Source organism: Capricornis sumatraensis, chromosome 11 (assembly GCF_032405125.1).
Source record: "Capricornis sumatraensis isolate serow.1 chromosome 11, serow.2, whole genome shotgun sequence".
In the NCBI taxonomy this organism is placed as follows: Eukaryota; Metazoa; Chordata; class Mammalia; order Artiodactyla; family Bovidae; genus Capricornis; species Capricornis sumatraensis.
Window position 1 is genome coordinate 96482945 of NC_091079.1, and position 27524 is coordinate 96510468.

Here is a 27524-nt window from a genome sequence, read left to right on the forward strand (position 1 = left end):
AGAACATCTGGAAATGAGCAGTATAGTTATTACAACATTGGGAAAATGAAACATGTAACGAATCAGGTCTTAAATCTACAGCTCATAAGAGCTGGTCGTCAAGCCGCACAGACACTGAGGACGATAAACTGGCCTCACGCTAAAGGGCAGCCTTAGTGAACGGAGTGTACAGGGCTGCTGACCATGTAGCTAATACAGGCATCATCAGCGAGTGACCCTGTTAACTGGGAGGGGGCCATGCGGCTCCCAGTAGATGGCGTTTATTGCCAGGATATCATACCCAGGTGATGGCTCAAACGCAAGATTCCTGTTGTGATGAAGCACTTGAGAAAGAGAACTTTTCATCTGAGACTGCGAATATACCCAATTCTCACCTATCATGTTCTTGTTCGTTCATTTATTCCCTCATATTTTAAATTAGCAACAGTATATTGAGCACTTATTATGGGCAGAGCACTGTCCACGTTTGCCTTAAGCAGGCGCCCAGGAGGAAGAAACAGGCCCCGGAGAATTCACCTCTGTCTTAGAACGAACGGGTTGCGGACATGCCGGCACTGTTTCCTACCAGCTCGTGAGCCCCGTCCTCGTCGAAGTCCTCCTCCACGCCGTCGGTCAGCTCCTCCCCGTCGGCGTCGGGCGCTCCCTCTGCGGGCTCCTCCGCGGAGTGGTCCGCGTTCTCCGACACACACTCGTCCTGGATCAGCTCTAGACTCGCTTCCAGCTGCTTCTTCTGAGCTTCTGGAGGAGGGGGAGAAAGCAAACGACTGCTACCTTGGGGTGCTCACGAGCCATTGGATAAACCATGAAAAAGCAGCCTAGGAAGGGTCAATTCTGTACTATGAAGGGTGTGAGAAAGACAAAGTCATGTTAAGCTCCAATTAATTCAGTTGCATAAACTATTTCATATATAGGCATGTGGTTACGTGTAAGCATATTATGTGTTACAGAATTAGAAAAGTTTGGGGAATCCAGAGGGTCTGTGTATACAAAGAAACAAAGATTTACGTAAACAGATTGATCTTTCTGGCTATACATAGTCCTTTCTGATAAGGACATTTTCTCTGAGGAGAAAATACAGCAACAAAAAAGGGGGAAATCAGATAAAACATAGAACTTGTTCACTCAAGGAAGGAGGACGAAGAAAGCTCATTGATAAGTTCAAACCCAAGTGAAAAAGAGGGGAAAAGTGCAAAAGCAGGTATGTTGACTGTCAGCACGTCCATGTGACCAATCCTTTGATATTTTATTCTAAATTTTGTTGGTAGATGTGATTAGCTGCAATGGTTAAAATTCTGGGGTTGGAGAGCTGGGTTCAAGGTCGAGCTTCATCACTTACCAGCTTTGTGATTCTTAAATGATCAACCCTCCTTATGCCTCCGTTTTCTCACCCACACAGTAGGGATAGATACCGCTTCAAGTAGTGAATCCAAGTGCTTAGTAGAGTGATTTGCGAATAATAAGTGCTCAACAAATGAAGCTACATTCTACATAAAGAGAACTCTTTCTAATACCAGGGTGTGCACATTCCATTAACAGAGATTTGCTCAAGTGGGAACTATGCAGACAGCAAAATGATCATTTTCCCTAGTGGCTGGTTTTCATCTTTTGTGAAAATATCAAGAAGCATCGAGTACTGAATAAATGAGACCTTTCTTAGGTACTTCCTTCTTTTATTTCCATGTGTACATAATCATCCCTAAAACTGGCTGCTTTTCACTCATTTTGACTATTATTATTTGATCAGATGGTTACCCCAATATTTGCTTTGAGTTTTAAAAGATGTTACATTTTGAGTGGGTTTATATTTTATAGCAGTAAGGATAGTTTATAGGGCCAAAATATTTTGGGGGTATTCATTCCTGGACTCTTTCATAATATGGGTTAAAAAAGAAATACACATTGTCATATACATTTTGACTCAGAACAAATCTTTGCAAATATGTAAATCAACAAATGGATAAACATTATGTACAAATAAGCAGAGATCTTCTTCTATAAATAATTTAAAATTTCAATAATAGTTACTTATGAAATATGGGTGTAATGTCAAGGAGATATCGTGGGTTCAGTTCGACCACTGCCAAAAAGTAAATATCAAAATAATGCGAGTCACATGAACTTTTTGGCTTTCAGTGCATATAAAAGCTATGCTTACACTATAGTCTGTTAAGGTGACAGCAGCATTATGTCTAAAAACAATGTACATACCTTAATTAAAAAATACTTTATGGCTGAAAAATCGTAATCATCATCTGAAGCTTCAGTGAGTCATAATCATTTTGCTGATGGAGGATTTAAATATTTCAAGAAACACCAAGATGGGACACAAAGACATGATGTAAGCAAATGCTGTAGGGAAAATGGTGATAATGCCTCTAAATGAGTTTTTGCATTTTAAATCTTCAAGTAATAAACTTTATGAATTGAAAAGAAGACAGAAGCGTTGTGCCCTGGCCCTGCTGCACAGGACAGACTACTAGTTCCAGCTTAGTTACTCACCAGTGGGATTATGCATGGAGGATAGAGTCTGTTTTAGCTACTTGGTCAGGCTATACAAACATATTAAGCTGACCTTTCCTCAAGTACAAAAAAGCTTTCAAAATAATATGTAGATTATGAGGATTATGAAGTTTATATTTAGGAAGTGTTTTGCAGACTATGGAGGACAACATACATGCGTATTGTAACATACAAAAAGGAATGCTTCTCATCGTGAAAGTGTCAAGACAACAATAACAAAACTACCAAGTCTGAAACAAGAAGCCTGATAAGACCAGAAAATAACAGTGAAAAAAACCTGTGGGACTGAGGTTGTTCAGAAGAAAAGAACTGACTGATTCAACCAAGGCTAAAAATAATTAGTAGGGGCATTTTAAAATGACAAAACGTTGGCACTTTCTCTTCTCATTTACTTTACATGTATAGATGCAGACCATATATTCCTTGATAGATTTTTAAAACCAATTTGTTAGCTTCAGATTTTTCCGTGTAACAATATAATGATGGAAACTCTGCTTTGAAAGCTATACATTTTATCTTCATTTGCATATCTGAATGTTCTGATGGAAGCAAGAGGCATAAATTCTCCCCTTTTCTCTGACATCTAAATAAATTTTACATAGAAAGTCCTATGATCACTACAAAGTGGTTACTGTTGAAGCTAACCAAGGTTTTCTTTTTTTTTCTAAACCTAGAAAATTATTATTTTATTTCCAAATAGGGAAATAGGTTAAAGAAAAAAGAAGCTTTAATCTAGAGAAAATAACCTAAATATCTGGATTAAAAGAAAGATAAATTAGGCAAGAGATACAACCAAAACCACAGTGAACTTAACTGTTACTGAAAATTGTGAGATTTTATTCGTCCCATCTCTCTAAACATATCATTGCTTTCTGCAGTTCCAGACCGTTAACTGAGGCTGACCAAGCTACACACGTATGACTAGTATCTGCTGAGGAAACACTGTGATGAAAACCAGAGTTACCGTATAATCCACTCCTGATTATATATATAATCCCACTCCTGAACGTATAGCCAGAAAAGATGGAAACTCTAGTTGGAAATGACATGTGCACCCCAATGCTCACAGCAGCGTTACTTTCAATAACCAAGACATGAAGGCAACCTAAGTGTCCATCAACAAATGAATGGATAAAGAAGAAAATGAACGGATAAAGAAGATATGTCTCTCACACACACACACACACACACACTGCAGTATACTCAGCCATAAAAAGAATGAAATAATGCCACGTGCAGCAACATGGATGGACCTAGAGATTATCAGACTAAGTGATGGAGTCGATAAAGAAAGACAAATATCGTACGATATCACTTATATTTGAAATCTAAGAACAGTACAGAGGAACTTATGTACTAGGTTAGACAAAAAGTTTGCTCAGGTTTTCCAGGAACATCTCATGGAAAAACTGGAACTTTTTGTCCAGCCCAATACAAACAGAGAAACAAACTCACAGACAGAAAAATCTGTGGTCTCCAGAAGGGAAGGGAGGCGAGGGATACATCAGGACCAGGGGGTTAGCAGATATAAGTTGTCATATTTAAAACGGATAAACAACCAGGATTTACTGTATGGCACAGAGGACTATATTCAATATCCTGCAATACCCTAGAGTGGAAAAGAATAGAAAAAAGTATGAATCATTTTGCTGTAGACCTGGAGCTAGCACAATATGAAAATAAACTACATTTTAAATTTTAGAAAAAGCTAAGATGGGCAGACTAGTGAGAGCACAGGAAAGCTGGACCCCTCTGGCATCAGTCGTGCCGTATGCTCCACCCTGCTGCGTCTATATCACCATCCCTTGGCGGGCACACGTGTTTGCTACTCTGGATCTCCTACTCTTTCTCCTAAGTTTGTACTATCCCTTGATGCCCTTATTTCTAGCCACTTTTGGTCACTACGATGCTTGTTCCAATGCTCCGGCTCTCCAATCCTGGTGTTGGCATTTTAAGACCAAAGGAAAAAAAAAAGAAAGAAAAAAAATGAAGGTTTGGGATTGGATAACTATTATTTTATTAAAAAATGTTCCCAACCTTACAACTTTTCCAAGTGCCAAACTTTCTTATTTTAAATCACTGTGTTTATTCTTTTGTTATCATACATAAATGGGCTTCTGGTTGCAATTCCCATTCTATTGGAAATTCATTTGATCTGGCATCTCTGTTTCTTCTCTAATGATATCAGAAATATTTGTTCTTTAAGAATCGCCACTTTTTGATATTGAAAGTTTATATATATATATCCCCCCCTCCCCTAGAAAATCTCTGTCACAGAATCTATGCAGGACCAGATCTTGGAGCTGTGTAAGTCTCATTTGGCTTTGCATAACAATATGATTCAGTTATCTTTGGAATCCAAGCTGACTTTCCTGATCTTCTTAGCTGAATACAATCCCTTCTCCTTTGATTAACCAAAGCTTGGATCAAATAGTTCTCCTGTTGTCCTCTCCTTTTCTCATTAGTGTTTAAGCTTCCTTGAAACTTGAGCTATTGCTTCAAAAGGTCATTGTCACACTCTAAGCAGATAATAAAGATATTGATCTTTTGTAAAGTGAAAAATGCAATACCAGTCAGTTATCAAGACATATTTTGATGTGCTCTGCACCCCTCGCTGAATGCCTCAAACACCGAAGAGAGAAGGTGTTAGAGATAATATAGGATTTGAGATCCACACATTTGCTAATTACTAGTTCTAGAATTTTCTTTTCTGAAAGATGAGCATAAAAATAGCATCTTTCAGAGGGTTTCAGTGTACTCAAGTGAGGAAAAAGAAGTGAATATGTTTTTAAATAAAGGCCACACAAACATGTTACCTTAGAAGGTTCCAAATAATTATTGAGTTGAATCTGTATTGATTGCTTAATGGCTATAGATAAATTGTCCATGGCAAAATAATTCATCACTACTGATCATTAAGAATTATAGATTACAAAGACAATTCCGGCTTTGATATGGTCCCTTAATTTCTGTTTAGACAGATGACGTTTTAAATTACTCTGTTTTGTGTACTAATATGCAATATATGTGTAACTCCTCTGATGACCTATTTCAAAGGCAGTTGTGCATTAATATAGCATATTGCAAAAAACACCATAACATCCTCATTCATCCGCTCATTAATTTGAAAGCTAAATGAATGGGAGATATTATCTGAGTTGAGAAAAAAGGCTTAATTGATTCATAGAAGTTCAACAGACATATAATCAATATGTGCTTTAGTAATGTGGTCATCACAAATTTTTGTCATTATCACTGGAAAATGTTATAATCACTAAATGGTGATAGGTTTCATGAAAAAAGCACACATGAAAGCTTATCTTGTTCATTAAACTGCTGGTTCACAATAAGCAGTTTTGATCCAGTTACTATATTGCTGAAATAGAAAGAAAGCAACTTATTTTTTTTTAATAATTATCTAATTTTACTTCTACTAGAAATGAGTAGCTTAGTAGTAGTTGTAGGCTTTTAGTTTATTCTTAATGTCATAGCAGTCTATTTATCTGCAATTCTTTTTCTACTTATTTTTACTTTTTATTATGGTTGTATGTGTATGCACGCGTATGTGCACTTATATCTCTACTCCCGAAGTTTCTTTGGGTCAGAAACATTTTTATAGATTTTTGTAACTTGGAGCCTTATGTGCAAATTAAATATTTCTTGAATATATTCCTGAATTTTTATGTAACTAAAAAATGAAAATAAATGCTTGGGCATCAAATTCTTTTCACAGAGTCAAAGTGATTTTTGAATTTGGCACTGTGGTAGCAACAATATAAATTCTGCAAGAAACTAAAAGAAACCTCCTTGCCACATTTTACACAAGAGCCCCACACCGCTAAGGCAAAGTTAACTGCGGAGTGTGAGAGCGTCTCAGAGAAAAGTTGTTCACGGTTATCCTGACAGGTCTTGAGGAGAAAAATAAACTGTGAAGACTTCAGGTGGAGGCGGGCTGCCTTTGAACACTGGTGTCCGGGAGTCCTCACTGACTTTTCAAGTCAGAGTGGGTGTGACCACAACATTTCTTTTGGGAGAAAAGTGAGTTAGTTTTAGATTTTTTAAAAGAATATGTCAGGAGCCAAAAAGTTCACAGCTTGTGCCTAAAAGGTATCTCTCTCTGCTCTGCTAAGTCGCGTCAGTCGTGTCCGACTCTGTGCGACCCCATAGACGGCAGCCCCCCAGGCTCCCCCGTTCCTGGGATTCTCCAGGCAAGAACACTGGAGTGGGCTGCCATTTCCTTCTCCAATGCATGAAAGTGAAAAGTGAAAGGGAAGTCGCTCAGTCGTGTCCGACTCTTCAAGACCCCATGGACCGAAGCCTACCAGGCTCCTCTGTCCATGGGATTTTCCAGGCAAGAGTACTAGAGTGGGGTGCCATCGCCTTCTCCGAAGGTATCTCTAATATTATATAAATTATGAATTCCAAAAGAATAAAAGTTCATTTTGGCTGCAAGTTAGCAGTCGCTTACAAAGTGCTGACTATGGGACATTCATTACCCTTAGGCACTGAAGCATCCTGAAGGGCAGGCTTATTTCCCATTTCCCAGAGGGAGAAAGTGAGGCATGCAGATGTTCGGGAAGGTGGCCACAATGAGCTGGAGTTCCCATCACAGGTTGTCTGACTCCACAGCCTGGGTTGCTTTCTAACATAGCTCAAGAAAAAGGCCTAATTGAACACACTGGGTGAGTGCTGAATCAAAAGCCAGACAATTTTTTTAGGCTTAATTTTTTTTTAATTTTAAAATCTCTTATTGAAGTATAATTGGTTTGCAATACTGTTAATCACTGCTGTCCGGCAAAGTGATTCAGTTACACACATATAACACAAGTGTGTCAATATACACTCACAGTCTTTTTTAAGAAGCATTCTTTTCTACTAGGGTTTATCATAGGCTGAAAGTTGGCTTAAAGCTCAACATTCAGAAAATGAAGATCATGGTATCCGGTCCCATCACTTCATGGGAAATAGATGAGGAAACAGTAGAAACAGTATCAGACTTTATTTTTGGGGGCTCCAAAATCACGGCAGATGGTGACTGCAGCCATGAAATTACTTACTCCTTGCAAGAAAAGTTATGACCAACCTGGATAGCATATTCAAAAGCAGAGACATTACTTTGCCGACTAAGGTCCATCTAGTCAAGGCTATGGTTTTTCCTGTGGTCATGTATGGATGTGAGAGTTGGACTGTGAAGAAGGCTGAGCGCCGAAGAATTGATGCTTTTGAACTGTGGTGTTGGAGAAGACTCTTGAGAGTCCCTTGGACTGCAAGGAGATCCAACCAGTCCATTCTGAAGGAGGTCAACCCTGGGATTTCTTTGGAAGGAATGATGCTAAGGCTGAAACTCCAGTACTTTGGCCACCTCATGCGAAGAGCTGACTCATTGGAAAAGACTCTGATGCTGGGAGGGTTTGGGGGCAGGAGGAGAAGGGGACGACCGAGGATGAGATGGCATCATGGACTCGATGGACGTGAGTCTGAGTGAACTCTGGGAGATGGTGATGGACAGGGAGGCCTGGTGTGCTGCGGTTCATGGGGTCACAAAGAGTCGGACACGGCTGAGCGATTGAACTAAACTGATTGAATGTCACTCCTGGGGCGGCAGGGACTACTGCAATGAAGCAGAAGCCTGTTTCTTGGTCCTGTATATAAAAGCTGACATCTGCTAACCCCACCCTCCCAGCTCACCCTCCCCCGGCCCCAGTTCCCTTGGCAAGCACAAGTCTGCTCTTTATGTCTCTGTCTGAGTCTGTTTCATAGACAGGTTCCTTTGGGTCATATTTTAGAGTCCACATATAAGTGATACCATCTGTTGTTATCTTTCTTTTTCTGACTTACCTCACTTAATACGAAAATCTCTAGTTGCATCCATGTTGCTGCAAATGACATTATTTCGTTGTTTGTGCAGCTGAGCAGTATTTTATTGTGTGTGTATATATATATATATATATACACCCCATCTTTTTTATCCATTCATCTGTCCATGGACATGCAAGTTGTTTCCACATCTTGGCTATTGTGAATAGTGTGTCTATAAACATGTAGGTGCACGTATCTCTTGGAATTATAGTTTTGTCCAGATATATGCCAAAGAGTGGGATTTCTGGCTCATGTGTTAATTCCGTTTTTAGTTTTCTGAGGAACATCTATGCTGTTTTCCACAGTGGCTGAACCAACTTATGTTCCTATCAACAGTGTAGGAGGGAGGAACCAGGTAATTTTAAATACAAGAATGAAGAAGTCTGCTTAGGGATACATGTTCAAACTAAGCAATGGCTATCAAAGGAAAAGACGTGCAAGTGACAGGTAAATACTTCTGTTTAAGGAAAAATGCCTCAGGCTCTAAAAAGCCTTGAAAGGAAAGAACTTGATACTGAATTTCAATCTTCATACTCAAATACTTTTCCTGTACATCTCATTCTATTTCAAGACACATATATGATCTAGAAAACAAGTTAAAATTGTTGGGATTTATCTTAGAAGCATTTTTATTAAATTCAGTTTGCTGTAGAGCTATTATCATTAATATAACTCTGAAAATTGGTTGAGTTGGCAATTATATTTTTTGAAATGCTGGCTTAATTGCTAGCTAATTGCTAGCTGAATTGTACTTAGCAGATGGTTGGAAAGGATGTTGACATAAAACAGTCACATTACTCATCAGAGTCAGCTAGTATCCTGAAACCATTGTTTTTGCATTGGAGTATAAACTATATTTTTTAAAAATTCTGCAACACCTGTATATAATATGAATTTAACTCAATTATTCCAGTAAATATCAATTAGAAAGATGTACATTTTATGACTGGCATTACTAATAATGACATAAATGAGCATCAAGGAAGTTACTCAAGAGGAATGCTTTTAGATTAAAATATTAGTTACATCAGCACATTCTGGGACAAGATGACCTCAAAGTGTTCACAAGAAGCACCCTTGATGGTAGAGGTAACCAAAAATTTAATAAAATGATTAAAAAAATCACTGAGCTACTGTTTGTTTAAATCCCACTAATTTTAAGGAACAGATATTATTTTACTCATTTTATACATTTTATAAGGACCTTTCCAAATTTTTTGCAGCTAGTAAGTCCTGGAAATAAGTTTCTTCTGGATGCGAATCTGGCTCTGTTAATTTCCAACACTGGGCCCTTGGATGTTTCAGCAGTATAAATCTATGTGTCCCATAGAAGATGAATTAGGGAGGAAACAAACTAGAATTGGAGAGAACAGCTAAAAGTTCTTAAAAAACTAAGAAAAAGGCAACAGAGCATGTCAGTGGGCTTGGGAATTAGCAGTATCATTGGAAAAAAGGACGGAAACCGTATAGACGTAATAGAAGCAGAAGACATGAAGAAGAGGTGGTATAAATGCACGGAAGAATTATACAAAACAGGTCTTCATACCCAGATAACCATGATGGTGTGATCACTAATCTAGAGCCAGACATTTTGGAGTGCAAAATCAAGAGGGCCTTAGGAAGCATCACTACAAACAAAGCTAGTGGAGGTGATGGAATTCTAGCTGAGCTCTTTCTAATACTAAAAGATGATGCTGTGATAGTGCTGCACTCAATATGCAAGCAAATTTGGAAAACTCAGCAGTGGCTACAGGACTGGAAAAGGTCAGTTTTCATTCCAATCCCAAAGAAAAGCAATGCCAAAGAATGTTCAAGCTACTGCACAATTGCACTCATCTCACACGCTAACGAAGTAATGCTCAAAATTCTCCAAGCCAGGCTTCAACAGTACGTGAACTGAGAACTTCCAGATGTTCAAGCTGGATTTAGAAAAGGCAGAGGAACCAGAGATAAAACTGTCAACATTCACTGGATCATAGAAAAAGCAAGAGAATTCCAGAAAAAATTTCTGAGAAAGCAATAGAAATAGTGACAGACTTAATTTTCTTGGGCTCCAATCACTGCAGATGGTGACTGCAGCCAAGAAATAAAAAGATGCTTGCTCCTTGGAAGAAAAGTTATGACCAACTTAGACAACATATTAAAAAGCAGAGACATTACTTTGCCGACAAAGGTTTATATAGTCAAAGCTATTGTTTTTCCAGTAGTCATGTATGGATGTGAGAGTTGGAACCTAAAGAAAGCTGAGCACCGAAGAATTGATGCTTCTGAACTGTGGTGCTGTATAAGACTCTTGAGAGTCCCTTGGACTGCAAGGAGATCCAACAAGTCCATCCTAAAGGATATCATTCCTGAATATTCATTGGAAAGACTGATGCTGAAGCTGAAACTCCAATACATTGGCCACCTGATGCGAAGAGCCGACTCATTAGAAAAGACCCTGATGCTGAGAAAGATTGAAGGCAGGAGGAGAAGGGGACGACAGAGGATGAGATGGTTGGGTGGCATCACTGGCTCAATAGACAAGAGTTTAAGCCAGCTCCAGGAGATGGTGAAGGACAGGGAAGCCTGGCGTGGTGCAGTCCATGGGGTCGCAGAGAGTCAGACACGACTCTCTGAGCGAGTGAACAGCAATCAGACAATAGAAGGTGTTGAGTAAAAAGATGCCAAAGGTCAGATTTTGCAACACTAGTCATAGTAGGGTCAGAAGATGATGCTGAGGTCGGCAGTGTGGATGACAGGATTTGTTACATGGTAATGTGACAGAAGTCGGACATGGAAAGAAGTGTGTATTTAGAGGAGAAAGGAGTCCGCTCTGAAAGGCTATGACTGCGCTGTTACAAAGAAAACCTTGCTGTTAGCCTCGGCGTGACTGCTCTTTGACAGCCTTTATTCTGACTATGGTCCTGACTTCCTTTTTCTTAGAGCATTTACTTTAGAATCCTTCCAACTGTGGATTCTTTCTATGCTTCTTTGAAGTGTACATCTTTTTACAAATCTGGCATGTCTTCTAAAGACCTGGAGGCCCTCCCTTTGAAATGCAATCATCGGAAAAAGATGGGACGACTTCTGTCTCCTGGTCTCCATGGACCAACAGGAGCCTGACTCCCATAGACTCAGTCAGCAAACACAGGTGGCCTCCTCTTATTGATCAGCCTCCCTACTAATATCCTCCAATACATTTTTATCATTGCACTCTTGCATTTAAAAACCCGCCTGCCTTTTGTTTCAGTAGAGCTCAATTTCCATCCCCTATTGCAATAGTCTTTTTTTTTTTTTAATTCCAATAGTTTTGACCCTGACTACAGCAGTCTTGAGTGAAGTCTTCCTTGTCATTTTTAACGTGTCCAGTGACACTTATCTGATGGATGTCACAGGATGTTTCCAAGAAGTAGCTGGGAAAGTCCTGATCCATTTGCTAAAGATAACTCAATCTCATCTCCCTCACCCTGTAAATTGGGCTTCTTGAAAACAACTTTTGTAGTTAAATATTTCCACAAGATTTGTTAAGAAAAATAGCAAGTCCCACTTGCTTCACCATTCTCAGCTCTTTAAGGGCTTTGTATTTGCAAAGCTGTTCTGTTAAAAACTTGGCTTTGTTTCCCAAACAGCATGTTTCTATTGCTACCTCTTGATTAAGTTTTATTCATTGTCTACTGACATCACGCTTGGGAGACTGGAGACTCAGTTCTCTGTCTACAAGTCCCCACTTCCCATCTCCTTAGAGAGCTCTACACGAGATTAGATCAATTTTCAGTTTTTACATAAATTTAACTATGTAAATGCTTTGGGAAGCTAGCTGTTAGTATATAATGAGTAATTTTTTCTTTCCCAAACAGTATTTTACTTTCTTTGGAGGTAAAAGAAACATCCATTTCCTTTGGGTGTTTGCGTGTTGTTAACTTAATTCTCTACGTGCTTCTATGCCTCTTTGACTTGTACAAATGCTTCTGTAAACTTACCTGCTCCTCAACCACAATGTGTGAGTCTCATCTCAATGAATTCACTTCCCCACCTATTAGCCACTGGACCCATTTCACCCTCTTGACAAAGTCTCTCCCAGGACTTCTGAACTGGTCTCCCTGGACTCAGTTACTTCCAGGTCTCTTTCTTAACTCATGCTAGACTCTTCCTCACCATTCTCCTGAGGATTCCCTTTGCCTTCGGATTCCTTGCTTTGGGAAAGTCATGTTTTTCCCTTTTAGAGTTTAACTCCTTGCTTTGGGAATTAGGTATAGAACTGCAGCCTGCAAATACTCTTCTCTCAGAATTTTTAGGGCATGTTTCCATTGCCTTCTAGCTTTTAGTGTGGCTGCTGAAAACCCCGTTGGCATTCCGATTCCTGCTTCTTTATATAAAGCATTTTCTGTCTCTTCTCCTTGCTGTCTCTCTGGGAGCTTGTAGGATCTTCTCTTTGGCCCCATGTTCTGAAATGTCACCATTTCCTGCTTTGATGTGCACCAGTTACAGGCACTCAGGGGATCCTTTCAGTCTTGTTGACTATGTTCTTCAGTTTTGGTTAACTTTTTCCCTGAAAAACTTTTTTTGGATGATCCTTCTCCTCTTTCTTTCCAAAGCCCTGTTTTTTAGATATTTATCCAGTAATTTCCATACCCTTCCCTTCCTATTTCCCATCTGTAGTTTCTTTTGTATTGTCTGGGAGAATTTCCTGAAATTTGTCTTTCAATTCTGTGTTATTGATTTGTGCTATCATATGTTAATTTCTAAAACCACTTTCATCTGCCTTTTAAATACTGAGTTTTAATCTTGTGCTCTTATTTCATGAATGTAATGTCTTCTCTTTCTCTCGGAGGGTGTTAACCAGCGGTTCACTGTTTTATTTGGAAGTTTCATTCTTCCTGCTCAATCTGATTCCTCCGTTTTGTTTTTTTTTGGTTCTTTGTCTCTTCTCTTTTGGTATTTGTTTTTAATGTTAAATGCTTTCTGCCATCTGGTGAACCTTGTCTGCTCATATTAACAGTATTAAAATATGGATGGACAGTTTTGTAAGAATAACAGGATCTTGTTTCTGCAGGGTGATACTGTTTCCTTGGCTTGTACCCATGCCAATGTCTTTAAATCTTTTTTCTTAAGCTGCTCATATCCCAATTAAAACCTCTTCCAGTGGCCTACCAGTAGTCTGGAAGGGGAAAAGAATTCTTGGAATTTCTAGAGTAACTGTGTAAACTTCTATTTTTCTCCCTGTTAAAAACTGCCTTCAAATTTGTTAGTTGTCTATTACATCTGAAATTTGTTGTTTTCACTTTCCTAGAGGAAACTTCTTAGGGCTTCTAGTGGACCAGGAAGAGTTGGGAACGGTGACATAGAAATCTGTTTCCTAACAGATTTTTAGCCATTTATACCCTCTTTTCCATAGGAATATGATAGCTTTGATCCTGAGCCTTTTGGGAGTTCTGTGGTTAAAACTGGATTCATTTCTAGGATGTGTTAAGTCAGGCAGAGTTCTCCATCAGCTTTCCAGCTTCTAAAATTTTGTTCTCATTCTCTTTTACGTCTAAGAGTTTTCTTTTTTCAAACCTAGACATTATTTTAATGCAGTATCAGGAGGGAGCAGAGTTTAATTCACGTGTGCAGTTCAACATCTGTAACCAGACACAAGACCAATGTAATCCAAAGTCTAAGTGATAGCAGTCAGGTATTCAGAACAGAACCAGTAGTCACATTATAGGCTGCAGCAGCAGATTACATCTGGAGCAACATTTTCCACTCTGAGGACCACAGTGTGCAGTTGATAAACTATAGAATGACCAGAGAAGGGGGACGGCAGTGGTTCAAGATCCAAAACTAAAGTACAGGAGAAGCAGCTGAAAAAGTTACTGATATTTATCCAGAGTCGACAAAGGTCCGTCTAGTCAAGGATATGGTTTTTCTAGTGGTCATGTATGGATGTGAGAGTGGGACCATAAACAAAGCTGAGTGCCAATGAATTCACGCTTTTGAACTGCGGTGTTGGAGAAGACTCTTGAGAGTCCCTTGGACCACAAGCAGATCCAACCAGTCCATCCTAAAGGATATCAGCCCTGAATATTCATTGGAAAGACTGATGCTGAAGCTGAAACTCCAATACTTTGGACAACTGATGCAAAATACTGACTAATTAGAAAAGACCCTGATGCCAGGAAAGACTGAAGGCAGGAGGAGAAGGGGATGACAGAGGATGAGATGGTTGATGGCATCACTGACTTGATGGACATGAGTTTGAACAAGCTCCAGGGGTTGGTGATGGACAGGGAAGCCTGGCATGCTGCAGTGCATGGGGGTCACAAAGAGTCGGACACGACTGAGCAACGGAACTAAACTGATTCAGACAATAGAAGGCTTCAAAGTTCTTTGACAAAAATTTGAATGCAACTAAGTTGAGTGTCTCTGGCCACTTATACAGACTTCCTATTCAGAAGTTTTGGAAGAGTTACAATACTACAACTCTTTTATGTATTTAATTGGCTATTATATTCACAAGAAATTAGACACTCAGCTTGGTTTCAGAGGGCATAAAAGGACACATAAACCAAATGCAAACAAAGTTTATTTCAGCTCAGTATAAGGAGCACTGATGCATAAATATGTGGCATTTGTTTGTAATATTCTAATTTTTGGACATTATTTTTTTTAATCTACACTTTTTACCAAATATATTCAGTTCAGTCACTCAGTCATGTCTGACTCTTTGTGACCCCATGGACTGTAGCATGTCAGGGCTCCCTGTCCATCACCAATTTCCAGAGCTTGCTCAAACTCATATCAGTCGAGTCAGTGATGCCATCCAACCATCTCATCCCTGTCGTTCCCTTCTCCTCCTGCCCTCAATATTTCCCATCATGAGGGTCTTTTCAAATGAGTCAGCTCTTCACATAAGGTGGCCAAAGTACTGGAGATTCAGGTTCAACATCAGTCCTTCCAATGAACACCCAGGACTGATTTCTTTTAGGATGGACTGGTTGGATCTCCTTGCAGTCCAAGGGACTCTCAAGAGTCTTCTCCAACACCACAGTTCAAAAGCATCAATTCTTCAGCACTCAGTTTTATTTATAGTCCAATTCTCACATCCATACTTGACTACTGGAAAAACCATACCTTTGACTAGACAGACCTTTTTCGGCAAAGCAATGTCTCTGCTTTGTAATATCCTGTCTAGGTTGGTCATAGTTTTTCTTCCAAGGAGTAAGCGTCTTTTTATTTCATGGCTGCAGTCACCATCTGCAGTGATTTCGGAGCCCCCAAAATAAAGTCTGTCACTGTTTCCATTGTTTCTCCATCTGTTTGCCATGGAGTGATGGGACTGGATGCCATGATCTTAATTTTTTGAATGCTGAGCTTTAAGCCAACTTTTTCAATCTCTTCTTTCACTTTCATCAAGAGGCTCTTTAGTTCCTCTTCACTTTCTGCCATAACGGTGGTGTCAACTCTGTGTCTGAGGTTATTGATATTTCTCCTAGCAATCTTGATTCCAGCTTATGTTTCATCCAGCCCAGAATTTCTCACGACGTATTCTGCATGTAAGTTAAATAAGCAGGGTGACAATATACAGCCTTGACATACTCCTTTCCCAATTTGGAACCAGTTTGTTGTTCCATGTCCAGGTATAACTGTTGCTTCTTGGCATGCATACTGATGTCTTCAGTTCAGTTCAGTTCAGTTCAGTTGCTCAGTTGTGTCCAATTCTTTGCGATCCCATGAATCGCAGCACACCAGGCCTCCCTGTCCATCTCCTGGAGTTCACTCAAACTCACGGCCATTGAGTCAGTGATGCCATCTAGCCATCTCATCCCCTGTCGTCCCCTTCTCCTCTTGCCCCCAATCCCTCCCAGCATCAGGGTCTTTTCCAATGAGTCAATTCTTCGCATGAGGTGGCCAAAGAATTGGAGTTTCAGCTTTAGCATCATTCCTTCCAAAGAAATCCCAGGGGTGATCTCCTTTAGAATGGACTGGTTGGATCTCCTTGCAGACCAAGGGACTCTCAAGAGTCTTCTCCAACACCACAGTTCAAAAGCATCAATTCTTCGGCGCTCAGCTTTCTTTACAGTCCAACTCTCACATCCATACATGACCATTGGAAAACCATAGCCTTGACTACATGGACCTTTGTTGGCAAAGTAATGTTAGGAAGCAAGTAAATTGGTCTGGTATTCCTATCTCTAAGAATTTTCCACAGTTTGTTGTGATCCACATAGTCAAACACTTTAGAGCAGTCAATGAAACAGAGATAGATGTCTTTATGGAACTCTCCTGCTTTTTCTGTGATCCAATGGATGTTGGTAATTTGATCTCTACTTTCTCTGCCTTTCCTAAATCCAGCTTGAACATCTGGAAGTTCACAGTTCACGTACTGTTGAAGCCTGGCTTGGAGAATTTTGAGCATTACCTTACTAGTGTGTGAGATGAGAGCAACTATGTGGTAGTTTGAGCATTCTTTGGCATTGCCTTTCTTTGGGATTGGAATGAAAACTGACCTTTTTCAGTCCTTGGCACTGCTGAGCTTTCCAGATTTGCTGGCATATTAAGTGTAGCACTTTCACAGCATCCTCTTTTAGAACTGAAATAGCTCAACTAGAATTCCATCACCTCCACTAGCTTTGTTCATAAGTGATGCTTCCTAAGGCCCATTTGACTTTGCATTCCAGGATGTCTGGCTCTAGGTGAGTGATCATATCATCTTGATTATCTGGGTCATGAAGATCTTTTTGTATAGTTCTGTGTATTTTTGCCACCTCTTCTTAATATCTCTTGCTTCTGTTAGGCCCATACCATTTCTATCTTTTATCGAGCCTATCTTGCATGAAATGTTCCTTGGTGTCCATAATTTTCTTGAAGAGATCTCTAGTCTTTCCCATTCTATTGTTTTCCTCTATTCCTCTGCATTGATCGCTGAGGAAGGCTTTCTTATTTCTCCTTGCTATTCTCTGGAACTCTGCATTCAAATGGGTGTATCTTTCCTTTCCTCCTTTGTCTTCAGCTTCTTGTCTTTTCTCAGCTATTTGTAAGGCCTCCTCAGACATCCATTTTGCCTTTTTTCATATACCAAATGTACAGGCAGGATGAACTTATCCTACAGGACTGAAGTGTGACCTCTCTAATGGTCAGCTCTAATGGGTAGGACAGGTTAGCTATTTTCATTGGAATTGTCCAAGTGAGTCTGACAGGTCACACATGAGGCCTACCACTGAGAATAAAGTTGAATTAAAGAATGCCTAATTGCCTTTTCATATCAGAGAGTCTTTGCAGGGAATTTGATTTTTTAAAAGAGGTCACTGTCCATTGTATGGTATTGTCTTTAGTTTTACTTCTGTCTCCTTTTACCTTTTATGATCATTTTGCATCACTATGTAAACCACACATAAATTGTACTCTTCGTATCAATTTATGTCAATTAATGACTCTCTTTTAAAAGGATCATCTAAGAAGGACAATTGGAGGCCAAACTGATACGTGTTATTTGTTGTTTATAATAATCCATAGTCACCATATTCCAAAGCAATGTTATTTGAATTATTCAAGTAGGAAAAAATAACACTTGCAGAGTGGATTCATATTAATCATGATTTAAAAGATAGACCATATGTCTGAGGCCATAATCCCTACCTCTAATTTTCATTTGTGGGGCCTGAGACCTAGAGAAGTTAAATGACTTGCTAAATCATGCCTACTGCATAGTACACAGTGTTTGAAGATTTAGAAAAGTTAGTGAAAACATGACCTTGTTCTGAGGAAGTTCATATCTTCAAAGGAAGAGACAGGATACCATGCAAACATCTATTACCAGCAATTTAAGGCACAAAAAATAAAAAATGATGTCATTATAACCTCATTACAATTACTCCTGTTAGCTTAGGATTTCATACAAAAAAGAAAAAAATGATCCTATGAAACTTGAACTCAGGATAAGTTCCATGCTGTGTGGCTTTATCCTGCATGTAACCCTCCATCTCTGCTGCCACTATCCTAAGCTGGAAATTTTCATCATCAGATGGAATAAGTTGGAAATGAGAGGTCTATAAAAGAGCAATAGTGAAGAGTGAATATTAACTACTGAATAACTGGCCTGCAACCAAATAAACAATAAAATGAGTATCCCCTTAAATTCTGTAAGGAGGTAGCAGGCACTTAAAGAGATTTAAAATATTTCTCTCCACTTTCTATCATGTAGTACAGACACCAGGCAACCCTAATTTCTTTTCATGAAGAAAATTTAGAAAGTGATCATCTTAACTCCATATTTATGAATATTGTTCAGGAGACAATTACTAAGAGAATGAAATTACAAATTAAATAATTCCATTTTCTTCCTACATGTTCAAGTAGGAAAGACAGAAATATCAAAGGTTTAAGGCTATCATTTTAAAGATAACTGCCTTGTGACTGGGAAAGTTGAAACACATACAAAAATAAGGTGACAGCCTTTCATGAGAAGAAAATTCAAGCTTTGAATTTTAGTGGCGTGTTTATAGATGATCTTCTAAGAAGATATACGGAAGGTATTTTTCATTGCAGGAAACTGGAAGTTATAATATGATGGAATAAGGATCACATTTTTCTCTTTGAGGTGATTTATATTTAAATGAGTTCTCCATAATCCTTTAAACTGAAGTGCAAATTGGTTATCAAAGTCCTTTGCTGTAAGGGTTGTTTTACATAATAACGAATTTCACAGAAGTTCCTCAAAGGGAAACATTGATTTAGGCAACATCAGGATATTTCAGTTCTGGCAATGGTTTGGATTAGTGCCATAGACAGCAGATAAAAAGCTTTCTGAAATCTAAATTTCTCCATTAAGAAGTATAGGCAGCGCATCTTTTCTCAATAGAAAATGTGACAGAAATTTGTAATAAAAATGATCTTATTTTGTCTATTATTTATCTATCATTTCTCCTCCACACTAACTCAATAAAAGTTAATGAGAGTCTAGGTACATGGCTTATGATTTAAAAAACTGGTGTCAGGGAAGTAAGAAGTATTTGTTTCCCTATATATGCTTACATTTCTATGGACACTAAATGGCTCCAATTATGAAGCATTTATTCTGGGCTAGTAAGTAACTTACATTTGCTACTTGACTCCCTTCTCGCAAGGTCAGGTAGCCATTACTGGCCTCATCTGATAAACGAGAAAACGGAGGCGAGGTGGCGTGTGAGGATTTGAACCACAGTATACGTCTCTCAGCCATTAGGCTCGGCACCCCCTCAACACCGGCTTCATTTCTGAACCCTGCGTCACTAATCACCGGAAGGTCGGTGCTGGTCGCCTGCCCAGTGTCACGGGCAACAAACAGGCTGGATCTCATCACCGGTTGTTACCTCAGGAGCCTCACTGCAGGCAGATCCTGAGCGGAACCTGAGGCTGATACCTCAGAGGAGGCACTCCTTTCCCTCACCAGACCTGGCTTGGAGACTCTAGGTCTATCACGAACCATTCATGTAGTCATGGAAAAGTCACTTTACTTCCTCGGGCCTTCCTTTTCTCATCTGCAAAATGAGAAAGCTGGATTCGATGAGCGGTTTTCAAAACTGTCTTGCTTAATTTTGAAAAGTGAAGCTCTTTCAGCCAATGAAATCTTATGATGAATTTCAACGTATAAAATAGACGCAGGTGGAGCCACACTACTTGGAGAAAGGGCTGGGTTTGGAGGAGTCGTGGGTCCCTCTATCTCCCAGGTCTTCTTTCAGCCCTCAGCTCATTTTCAAGGAGCTCCTGAGACATCAAAGACCTAGCAGAATGCAATTTGCAATGTACGTCTAGCTCATCTCCAAGTTTACGCCAGTTCTGTTTAAAATGTGTAATTTTACAACTCTTGGTTGCCATATTAAAGGGTATTAGACTAGGGAACTCAAATTGGCACTCTGTAGCTACCTAGAGGGGTGGGATGGGGTGGGAGGGGGGTTCCAGAAGGAGGGGACAGATGCGTATGTGTGGCTGATTCATGTTAATGTGTGGCAGAAGCCAGCACAATATTGTAAAGCAATTATCCTCCAGTTAAAAATAAATAAATAAAGAGAATTAGCATGGAACTAGGGTCAGGGCTGATATTTCAAAGAGAAGACATTAAGCTAAAGAATCAAGTCAAATGAAATGGCCTTGGGTGGCCAGGCATATCGTTGATACTGACATCCTGAAACTGAGTTCTGAAGTTTTGTGGAGTTGCAGCAGTTCAAGAGTGGGACTTTACAAACATGGCTTCTGAAATCTGTTCAATTTTGCTGCAGTTAATTTAATGAAATATGAATATAATTTTAGCCCTGATAGACTATTCCATTTGCTGATTTAATTTTCTTAAAGGTCACTTGATATTGAGATATAAACCTTTAATATAATCCAACTGTTACTTATTAGCATCAAAATACTTTTCCTTTCCCTCTCTCTTTTAAAAAATGTGAATTTTAGGCAACTTGGCTCATCTTCTTTAAAAAGGAAAAATCAGATTCCATCATTGCAGTTCTAAGTTTAAAGACGATGTGTGTGTATCTGCTAAACACTGTTAGGCTCAGCCAGCGTGCCTGAACCTGCCGTGTCTTGGTGACTGACAGGGTGTGAGTGGTTTGATTCCCACACGTCTGCGGCCGCAGCTCTTTTCCACTTACCAGCCTCCGCCTTCTGTTGCTTCTCAATCTTCTCCAGGCGCCCTAGCAAGGAGTCAATTTTAGTTTTGATCTGGGTTAATTCTTTCTTGATTGTCTGCAACTCGTCTGATTTCACTGGAGAGGGGAGAAGGGAAAGAATGCAATAGAATATCGAATGCACCATGACCCGAGCAGAGCCTAACCCACAGACACTCTAAGTTTCCTCCACACTCTGTCACATTCCACGACACCTCTCAGTCGTATCTGTTCCTCGTTGCTTCCGGGACCCTGGAATACACAAGCAGTGGTTCTCGGCATTTGACCCTGAATCTTTTCACCAAAGGTTATGCAGTGGGACAGAAGAATCTGGAAATGATTTTTGCAATCACTAAATGATACTGAATTCGGTTCTGGCAAATGATAGGGTAAGTCTGTTCTATCAGATGGATTCAGATTGAGAAATGGTTAAATCATGACAGGTATGTTAATACTGCTTTGAGGAACTATGTTGCAATATATGTTTCAGCAGTCAGTGATAGTTTTAATCCAGTTCCCTGATGATGGACTGAAATCGGGGCATAACATTTATCCTCTAAAGAAAAATCTTTAACGCTAGAGAACTCTCTCCAACTTGCTGGACTTTTGGTATTTTCTTTTTTAAAAATTGCAGCAGTGGGTTGAACATACCTCTTTTTAAGCCCTGTGGCTGGAAGGAAAGGAAATTCACTGAAGTTCCCACTGGTATTTTCTACAGTAGCGGTTCCTCTTCGAGGTTTTGGATGTTTAGTGGGACTAATTAAAAATGGGATTAACACAAGATTGACTATTTTTAATTTTGCCAAGTAAGGATGTTAAAAATAACAGCAAACATTCTACTATCAATGATAATAACAATTATTTTATAAAGAGATAGACTTAAGAAAAGGTCAGTTTCCTATTTAAGGACAATCGTTTCAATGAAAATTGCTTATGTTTATAAAAAATTCACTGCCTTGTTCTTATTTTCTCATTTCTCTGAGAATCACTGGAAACTCTGCCATGAACCCTCAGTAATAAGATCAAAGATTTTTAAAACTATAACTCTAGAAGAGCTATACTTGTCTATGAGCTTTCATTAAGTGAGTTTTTGGGTGCCCATGCCTCAGTGGAGAGCTGGGCTTAAATATCTGGGGTGAGGATTTTGATGTTAGTCTACTATCCATCTCTTTCACTGTTCCTTTCAAGTTTATAATAATCTTGGTTGGATATTCTTAAAGAAATTGAGTGTTTAGTTCGAGTCTTTAGTCTTCAGGAATTTTTGTAAGTAATAAAAAACTAAATGCAATATGTGTTTGCTTGAAACAGAGCTATCTGTCAACTAAGGCATAAGATATAAGCTATATGATAAAGTATGCATCAATGTACATTAATTGCTCACCAGACTTTCTCCAATATAAACATGAAAAAAAACATTTTCTATTGTAAAATAAGAAATTTTCCATAACAAGCAAATTTTTATTTATGATATAAAGTAGTTTACAAAATAAAAACTGTAAGAATAAGTGACCCTGTAGAGAGTTTTTATTATGAAGAACCAGATTGAAAGGAGAACACAGTTTAAAATAGAGAATTACTCCTACGTCAATTATTTCCAAGACATCAAAGTGCCATTGTTGAATCTCAACTAAATTTGAAAATCATCATCTGTCATAATTGCAAATTGACTCTGCTTTGAAGAATGATTTTAATTTCCTTTGATGGAAGCATGTCATGTAGTTTTACTTAAATCTATCAAATGTGATAGAAACTATTTTGTCTTAAAACATTAGATGTTGGGCCAAGAGAAATAGGACTGTGGCTGGAGATTAATAGAATATATATTTTCAGTAAGTGGGGTCACTCCTCAGCCCAGAAATGAGGTTCACTAATTATCTCCCTTAAAAAGACATAAACAAATAAATCACTAATATCCCACTTAATAGAATGTCTTTTAAGATTGGAGTGATATTACTACAAAATTTGGGATTACTTAGTTAAGACGATTCAAGCTTAGATAAAACTAATGATGTAACCTGTCTTCTCCTCCCTGTCCTTATCCGGGAATTCTGAATCAGCCTTCAGCCCTGTGCAAATATCCCAGCTCCACTCTTGGGATGGTGAGCAGCAGATGCTCGTTAAAGTCTTGCAAATTGGGGCCTAGAAAATCTTGGCTGCTTCTTGAGCGACTGGGAAAGCTGTTGGCTTTGTGCCCTTCAGGGCTCTGCTCGGGAGAAAGCTGCCCACTCACCTGGCCTGAAGTCCTGGAGCTTCCTCTTTCAGTGAGGTTATCTGTAGGTGGGGTCTGGGTCTGGGCTGCTGTATCTGGTTTCCACATGATGCTCCTGAGACAAGCCATCTCTGTGTCCAATATGCCTTTATCTGTAATCTTTTCTGCCTTGTTCTACTTTGGGAGGTGGGGCTCCTGTTGAGAATGTTTCTACTGAACCTGGGATTAAGCTCCTGCTTGTTTTTACTTACTCTGCCAAAATAGATGTATATTTTACAACTACAGATTTCCAAACCTAAAATTTTAAAAATTTTGCAACTTAGATGTCAGACATGTTTTGAAAACTTAAAGTCAGTTCAGAATTGAGGAGAGTCTTAGGTGTAAAGCATCCCTGTCCATTTTCCTTTCTTTTTTTACCTCTTTCTTTTCCTGTCCATTTCCATTGAACTCTTAATTGGGTTTCTGCTTTTAGTTCATGTCACCTCTTAAATAGTGACTGCAAAGTCATATATATAAAAGCCATAAATCCTCTCTATTGAAAACTTCCAGAATGTCCCAATTTCTATAGAAGAAAGACCAAAAGCACAAAGAAAGCTGAGCACCAAGGAATTGATGCTTTCGAACTGTAGTATTGGAGAAGGCTCTTGAGAGTCCCTTGGACTGCAAGGAGATCCAACCAGTCCATCCTAAAGGAAATCAGTCCTGAATATTCATTGGAAGGACTGATGCTGCAGCTGAAACTCCAATACTTCGGCCACCTGATGTGAAGAACCAACTCATTGGAAAAGACCCTGATGCTGGGAAAGATTGAAGGCAGGAGGAGAAGGGGATGACAGAGGATGAGATGGTTGGATGACATCACCAACTCAATGGACATGAGTCTGAGTAAAATCCGGGAGTTGGTGATAGACAGGGAGGCCTGGCGCGCTGTGGTTCATGGGGTTGTAAAGAGTCAGACACTACTGACCGACTGAACTGAACTGAACACATTCACCATTCTTCAAACTGGTCTTCAGGGTCTGCTCTAAAGTATGTTTCCAGGTATATATTCCATTGTTTGTGAAAGCAACGTCATTTGAACAGAATAACTTAATGCTTGAGCTAATAGTGTGTGCAACCAGATAGGCTGATTTGCATCTATGTTTACTGGAGAATCACTTGTAATTACTAAGATTCAGGTTCCTTATCTTTAACTTCCACCCTTTACCCTAAAGACTTGTTATAAGAATTTAATGAAACAGTGTACATAAAGCACTTAGCATCATGACCAGAATATCATCAAGCAAAATACCTGATAGAAGCAGAAAATACTATTACTATTATTTACATACCTTTTCCAGCAGAGAGTCTTTCTTTTCTCTATTATGTCTATCTGCTTTTTGGAGCTTAGTTTTAATCTTACCTCCCCTATTAATTCTTCTTAGTTCAGCCCACTGGAAGGTGGATTTCTCATCTGCAGTCTATTTAACAGCATTTCACATTTACTGCTAGACACTGTTAGGACCAAACTGGACCCAGGACAGGCTCTAAGGGGCAGGCTAGGCCTGAGGTTTAGTCTCTAGGAAGGCTGAGGCACTGGGAACTCCCGCAGGCAGTGTAGCTCGACCAATCAGAAAAATCCCCGTAGCCCCTCGCCCATGCCAGACCCGAGCCAATCCAGATAGGGATGTGAGGTTTAAAAGTCCTGCGTGTGCATATGGTTTAACCAATCAGCTATGCTGTTATAGGAACAAAGAACCGTCTGTATAGAAGTATATGTGATTCAGAGCTCGGGGCTCTTGTCGGATTCCACTGTGCTGGATGAGACCTGGGCCCTAACTCGAGTTAGCAATAAACCCCTTTATGCTTTTGCATTGGTGTGGATGTCTTATTCTCTCAGTTTTGGGGACTCGGACTCTGGGCACAACATTTGGGGGCTTGTCCGGGATCCCTTTAACTGGGAAGAATAACACTCTCCCGGTAGAAGGGGTTTCCTCACTAGGAGGAGAGATCTCTGAACACCGGTGTTTTCTGGTTAAGTCCAGCGTAAGGCCGAGGCCCAGCATCGTGCTAGGGAGGCGGCTGGCTCTGTTTTCTGGTTAAGACCGGCGTAACGCCGAGGCCTAGCATTGTGCTGGGGAGGCGGCTGGCTCTGTGGACGTCCTGCCGGTAAGATACTCTCAAGGGGAGAAAAAGGTTAAAAAAAGGGGGCCGGGAAGACCTAGTACTGTGCTTTTGGCCGATGTACATTTGTTGTCTGTTGCGTCTGTGTGAGTGCCGGCACTGTCTCTGCTCTTTGTGTGCTCATTTGGTCTCCTGTGTTTTTCTCTGTAATCATGGGACAAACAACTTCTACTCCTTTGTCTCTTATGACTGACCACTTCTCTGATTTTAAGTCTAGAGCACAGAATCTATCGGTGCTGGTGAAGAAGAAAAAATTAATAACTTTTTGCTGCGCAGAATGGCCGACCTTCCATGTAGGCTGGCCCTCAGAAGGCACCTTTGACTTGGGAACTGTACACCAAGTCCGAGATATGATCTTCCGACTGCGGATCGGACACCCTGACCAAGCCTCCCCCCTTCCTTGGGTAAAACCTTTCTTGCTTCAACAGGGATTTTCTATCCCTCAGGTGTTGGCGACACATGTAAGAAAGAACCCAAAGAATCTCAAGGAGCCTGAACCAACGGCGCCACTATATACCCCATCTTGCAGGGAGAATTGTTAGGGGAAGCACACTGATTGAAACTGCCCCACCCTGGCCAGGCACCATAGTAACCATTTGCATGAGTTGTTTTATGACAGGAGATCCTGATAAAGAATATGGAACTAATAAGCCTCCACCAACCGGAAGAGTTCGGGAAAGCTTTAAAGGAGACACCGCCTGTACATTGTGAGCCACGCAGCAGAGCAGTTCTCCTGGGTTTCCTTACCCTGCTGCTCTCCACCCGGGTGCCCTTTCCCAATAAAATCTCTTGCTTTGTCAGCACATATGTCTCCTCAGACAATTCATTTCCGAGTGTTAGACAAGAGCCCAGTTTTGGGCCCTGGAAGGGGTCCCTCTTCCTGCAACAAATGGTGACTCTGGTGGGATTCTTCTTCGCCGAGACTGACATCCTGACCACTCGGGGTACTCAGGGGCCAGCTTGCCTGACGATGGACCAGACCCAGCAGCCGCAACTGGGACCTTTTTGTCCCTGGTCTCCTCCTGACGCAGACAACTGGCCAGAGTGCCCTGACCGGTAAGAAACAAGAGACTTTATTGATCTCTCTCTCCTTCTCTCTCTCTTTCCTCTCCTTAACCCTTCCTATCCTTCCCTGTTTTTCTAGTCCCCTGGTCCTGGACCCAGGAATCTGGTCGAAGGGCCCTCAGCCTGAGCTGAGGATTGGAGACTGATCACCTCCTTTTGGCAGAAAACTCTTCTGATTTCTGGTAGGGCCGAGTTCCAGTCCCCCCTTCTCTGGAAGCCGAGGGAAAAGTCCCGTAACGCCTGGGTATCTGTAGGTGGCAGGAGACGTCTGTAAGGCCACCCCTTTTGCCCCCTCTCCCGCCTCCTCCCCCTTCTTCTTTCAACCTGGCTTCCTTTCCTCCATTAAAATCTTTGATGTTACAGAAAGCCTTGGTGGGCTACAGTCCACAGGTCGCAAACAGTCTGATACGACTGAGCGACTTCACCTTCACTTTGATGAAGACTGCCGGGTTTATATGTGTGTATTTTAACTCTGTGATCTGTGTTGTGATTTTTGATGGCCATTTTGCTTTGTCTGGCCACCGTGTGGTTTAGACCTGCCGCCATTTGTTAGAACTTGATTTTCTTTCCCTGTGCCTTGAGACCAGGACTCTCAGAAACACTTATCTAGACCATCTCTAACTCTTGACACTGAAAAAAAAAAGGACTTGAAGCTAGATCTTGCACTGTGTCTGTCTAAATATGTCTTGGTATGTCTCTGTCTCTGGGTAATATTTTTGAGGTTAATTTGTATATGGAATCTATTTATCTGGCTTAAAAAAAGGTAAGTGCTTACAAATCAAGTAATTCTAAATTAAACAATAAATTCCAGGTTCAGGTGAACTGGAAAATATTCAATGTTAAATACCTGATATTAATGTTTGTTTGTTGACCTATTTAAAATAGACATGTCTTAGAGTAATTAACGTTAAAAAAACATTTTCATTGTACCTAGGTTTAATATAAGTTAAATATTATATCTGTTACAAGTTTGTCAATAAGAAAATTACCTCAAGTAAAAAAAAAACTTCAAAAAAATGTAAATGAGATATGAGCTTTTAGATAAACTCTATTAAGAATAATTATGCTTTAGGAATGTCTGTCTGAAATAGTCTGTCCAA

General features: G+C 39.9%; 1 protein-coding gene across 1 annotated transcript in view; it reads right to left on the reverse strand.

The window, feature by feature from the left end:
- Window positions 1-523: 523 nt before the first annotated feature.
- The window catches only part of RALYL (RALY RNA binding protein like), a 421185-nt gene continuing 394184 nt past the window's right edge, over window positions 524-27524 (reverse strand). Inside the window, exons 6-7 of the mRNA XM_068983445.1 lie at window positions 20973-21086; window positions 524-738 (exon numbers count right to left, since the gene is read on the reverse strand). Of these exons, the coding sequence (XP_068839546.1) occupies window positions 524-738; window positions 20973-21086 (329 nt within the window). The remainder of the gene's footprint in view (window positions 739-20972; window positions 21087-27524) is intronic.